A 4,860-nucleotide genomic window follows, 5' to 3' on the forward strand; every position below is an offset into this window, starting at 1 on the left:
AATCAGAAATGTCCCATCCTCATTTATTTCTTTCAAAGCCCAATGTTTACATAAACGGTCTTCTAAATAATAATAAAGCGATATTAGAAGACAATAATTGTATTAAATGTGTACCAGTATTGTCATGTAATATTGGAAAAAAACGGTGTCCTTTTCATGTTTAGAAAAACAAAGACACAATGGTTTCATTTCATTTTGTAATTGTTACAACTAAAGTTTTGGTTAAAGAAAAAGATAAAGATTTTTTAAAATTGTAATTTTGAGAGTGATCTCCTTTTCGTGAGACTTTCATAACAATGCATACTTCCTATGATCAGAGAGGTATTTTAAAAGAAAGGTAATGTTTTATTCGTTAACCAGGAAGTGGGGAATCTACCAAAATATATTATCAAATCTTGTAAAATTAAGGCGTTTAATCTCTTTTGTTTGTTGGCATATGTATGGTTAAAAAAAAACCATTAGTACAGAACTCTTAGTTTAATGTCTTTTGTCTGCTATATTAACGATAATAAGCATTACACTTTTAGATATTTTAGATAAAAACAGTTTTACACATATGGCTTCAAATTCAAATTTAACCAAAACTTTTTTCATTTTTTTAAGAAAGTAGAGAAAAAGTATTTTCATTTTATTATTGACACATTGATTTTCAATAAGTAGCCTGACATTCAGCATTAGATTCAAACCTGTGATTATATAAGTAATGTGTAGCCATCTTGGATGTGTCCTGATCGTAAGAAATTACTATACTGAACTTAGTACTTAGTTATCGCTAAGTGCATAAAATCTTTTACAACAAATGACTCTCACACAAAAAAACATAAGATGTGTAACCATGTAGTTTATAGTCAAACGCAGTAACGAAATATACTTAGTATTAATATTTATATAAAAAAAATGTTTCTAAAAACTAGCTAAATATTTTCATAAAACGAACGATACTAAGTGCTTTTATAAAACGAACGATACTAAGTGCTTTCATAAAACAAGCTATATTAAATATTTTCATAAAAGAGCTACACTAAGTGTGTTCATAAAACCGAACTGTACTAAGATTGTAGTACAAACTAGCTGTACTAAATATTTTCTTAAAACAAAAAACAGTTATATTTAGTATTTACATATACAAAGTATTTTTTATATAAACTAGCTATGCTAAGAATTTCATAAAACTATACATACTCAGTATGTTCATAAAAACAATCTATACTTATTATTTTCATGAAACAAGTTTAACTAAATTTGTTTTATAAAACATAATTCATTAAGTGTTGTCACAAAAACCAACTTGTGTACATGTAACTGGTTAATTAGATTAATCAGACTGTTTTATCAAATATTTCATGTGAGTGCTTACCAATGTTTCAACATGGCCATTTAACGGGAGAGAAAAGAATAACAATTGAATTTCAAAGATATTTTGTAAAAGCGAGACTTAAAATTTGATTTCCAAATTTTATCTTATATGATTTCATTAATTGCGTTGTTTCACTAAAAAGTGTTTTTATATATGTACTTGCTATCCACAATAGTTATGAAGTCCTCGCATCCATGATGATCATTTTCAATAGAGTGTATATATGTTGTTTGTATGAAACGTCTTTCTGGATATTGTTTCTTGTTTATTTTTAGGAACGATTATATCTAAACATTCAAATGAATTTCTTACGAAAAAACGTAAAAATGTTAAAAGCTTTATATCTAAAAGGAACATAAAAGTCACAACCAAACTAATTTTAACCGAGGAATAAATTTTAAATTTTTTTAATTTTCACGGGGGATAATAACATAAACAAACTTCACATTGCGACATATTAATAAGTAATGAATAAAATCAAGAATTAAAGGATAATACATGTATAAGCTTACTATGAAAGCAGGAAGTTATCCCCTTCCGTTATCGTTACTATCTCAAGTGAACGGCTTTGTCTTGGTTGTTTAGACGTGTTCATCTCTATCTCATGTGAACGGTTTCGTCCTGTTTGTTCTATCGATTTCCTGTCTACCTCATGTGTACAGCTCTGTCCTGTTTGTTCTATCGATTTCCTGTCTTCCTCATGTGTACAGCCTTGTCCTGTTTGTTCTATCGATTTCCCGTCTACCTCATGTGTACAGCGTTGTCCTGGTTGTTTCGACGTATACATCTCTATCTCAGGTGAACGGTTTTGTTCTAGTTGTGCCAACGTATGCATGCGTTCCTTATGTGTACGGCTTTGTCTTGGTTGTTCTATCGTATTTATCTCTACCTCATGTGTACGGCTTTGACCTTGATGTTCCGACGTATTCATCTCTATTTCATGTGAACGGTTATGACCTTGGTGTTCCGACGTATTCATATCCATCTCATGTGAACAGGTTTGACCTTGGTGTGCCGACGTATTCATCTCTACCTCATGTGTTAGACTTTGACCTTGGTATTCCGACGTATTCATCTCTATCTCATGTGAACAGTTTTGGTCTTGCTGTTCCGACGTATTCATCTCAACCTCATGTGAACGGTTTTGTTCTGGTTGTCCCGTCGTATTCATCTCTATTTCATATGAACGGTTTTGTCCTGGTTGTACCGTCGTATTCATCTCTATCTCATGTGCACGTCTATGTCCTGGTTGTACCGTCGTATTCATCTCTATCTCATGTGCACGTCTATGTCCTGGTCGTTCTGTTGTTATCATCCCTGTTAGTTGTACTCTACCACGTCTAGTTTCCCTTATTTCGTGCATTTGATCCTTGTGTGTGCAGCGGGTAATGATTTTCTTGAGGAGCAAAACGATTTCATTCCTCATTTTTGTTGACATCATAATATAGATGATAAAATTTGACATACAACCTATAATTGTAAAAAGCCTTATACCTTCCATTAGCATAACGAAATTGTTAGGTACAGAAACAAAATAGTAATTAAGCAAATGTCTAGAATCAGACAGCCACCATGACATTGCATATTCATACCTTTGTATCAGCACCAATAGATTTGTTTTGCCTAACCAAAGATCACCGTTAATGTATTCAAAACACCACCCCAAGGACACAAATACTTTTGGACCTTCTGTAATGATGAATATCATTAAAAGTAAAATAACCATTGCAACTGATCTTCTTTCTTGTCTCCTTTGATTTGTCATCCGACCCCCGAACTTGTTAGTGATTAACTTGTAGACGATGAATATTGTAGATATCAGCATTACTAGACAGCAGCTTGTCAAAAGAACGGTTTGGATCAGGAGATATGCTACAGATGAGTATTCTACTATACCATTACCTCCGGAATGAATAAGACAAATTTTATCACCAAAATATTGATCCCGACTCTCAGACCAAACGCTAAAATGTCGTGGAATACCTATTGCTATGGACAATAAGAAACAAATAACACAACAAATTGCAGCTTTTTGTCTGGTCAGCTCATTTTTAGTCCAAACTGGAAAAAGGATGGCTATGACCTTTTGTATCCCGAGACATGTTGTGATCATTGCTGATACATTGTGGAATGTGAAGGATAATATTGAGAGATTACGAGAAATAGAACAATACGGATATGGTAAATAACAGTGGTAACCTGCATCGTCTTCATCAAATTGAAATCTACAAATATATTGTGACAGGAATATTGGTTCAAGTCCATAGCACGAAATCGCCGTTAATAAATCAGCTACAGCTAAACCTTGCATGAGTATTGTAGCAGGTGAACGCAAAGCTTTACGACAGAGTATAGTAAATATGACGATGTTCATAAGCATTGATATATAGGAAATAACTGAACCGGCACGGTACAAATCTAGTAAATTCTTGTCCTCATCTACCACAAATGTATCTCGAAAATCAGCCATTATTTATATCGGATGATTTGCGTTGTAAATTAGAATGCACATCTATTTTCTTGCTCGGACATCAAAATTAAACATTTGACAAAGGATTAACAAATAAGAAGGTAAATAGGCACATCATAATTTCCAATAGTTCCAATTTCCATGACAATATGATACACATGAACAAGTAGATATTTCGTCATCTGAGTCTTAGCAATCCATAGTTATTCTGGGCGGACGTTTTAATGAATACGGACGATATACAGCTTTATTTCAAGCTCTTTAAAATGATTCACAAACTGGAAGTGTTTATATTCATTTGATAATCTTTACTGGTTTAAAATTCTAAGTGACATGAATATCTCATTGAAATCACCAAATGCCATATTGCAGCATAATACCAACCACTAATATCAATATATATGACAACTTATTTGTCCTTTTGTAAAATAACAATTATTTATTATAGTTTACCCATGGGTAAATGAAAATGACACTTAATTTTGTGTTTCCAAAGTACTTTTTTGATTTTATCTTCAACAGGAATGATCAAACCAAAACATTTTGAAAGATAGAGATGTATAAAACATAATCACGTGAAAGTCATGTTACCAAAAGGGTATCAAAGAATAGCCAAATCTGTCTAATGATTGTAACATGAAATATCCATTGATGTAAATTTTGGACTATTTTAAATCTTGGTCTATTTCTGAAATAAATTTTTACATACTTTTGATTTTTTAACCCTGTATTCTTACATTGCACATGAGAAATTTTAAAATTTGTTTGTATAAAAATTGAACGACAAATATATGTGAAGTATAAACTTTTCTGACGTCAGACACGCGAATCAATGAATGTGTTTGTAGATAGATGTTTTTGTGTTCTGTTAAATTGTTCCTTTTAAAATTGTTACACGATGATGACTGCTGTACCCATATTTTGACTATTTTACTTATTATGTCTGTTTAGTTCACGCATCATTGTAAATATAACGGAATTTGATAAGACTGTCATCAAATTCAGAGGTTTAGTGCTATAAAACCAGGTTTAA

The 4,860-nt window shown here is 32.0% G+C and overlaps 1 protein-coding gene across 1 annotated transcript; it reads right to left on the reverse strand.

Annotated features, from left to right (window-relative positions):
• Positions 1 to 1,868: 1,868 nt before the first annotated feature.
• Positions 1,869 to 2,720, reverse strand: LOC139482606 (involucrin-like). The gene has a single exon (XM_071266518.1). The coding sequence runs from the start codon at positions 2,718 to 2,720 to the stop codon at positions 1,869 to 1,871; it is 852 nt and encodes a 283-aa protein (XP_071122619.1).
• Positions 2,721 to 4,860: the final 2,140 nt, after the last annotated feature.

This window comes from Mytilus edulis, chromosome 7, assembly GCF_963676685.1.
Source record: "Mytilus edulis chromosome 7, xbMytEdul2.2, whole genome shotgun sequence".
In the NCBI taxonomy this organism is placed as follows: domain Eukaryota; kingdom Metazoa; phylum Mollusca; class Bivalvia; order Mytilida; family Mytilidae; genus Mytilus; species Mytilus edulis.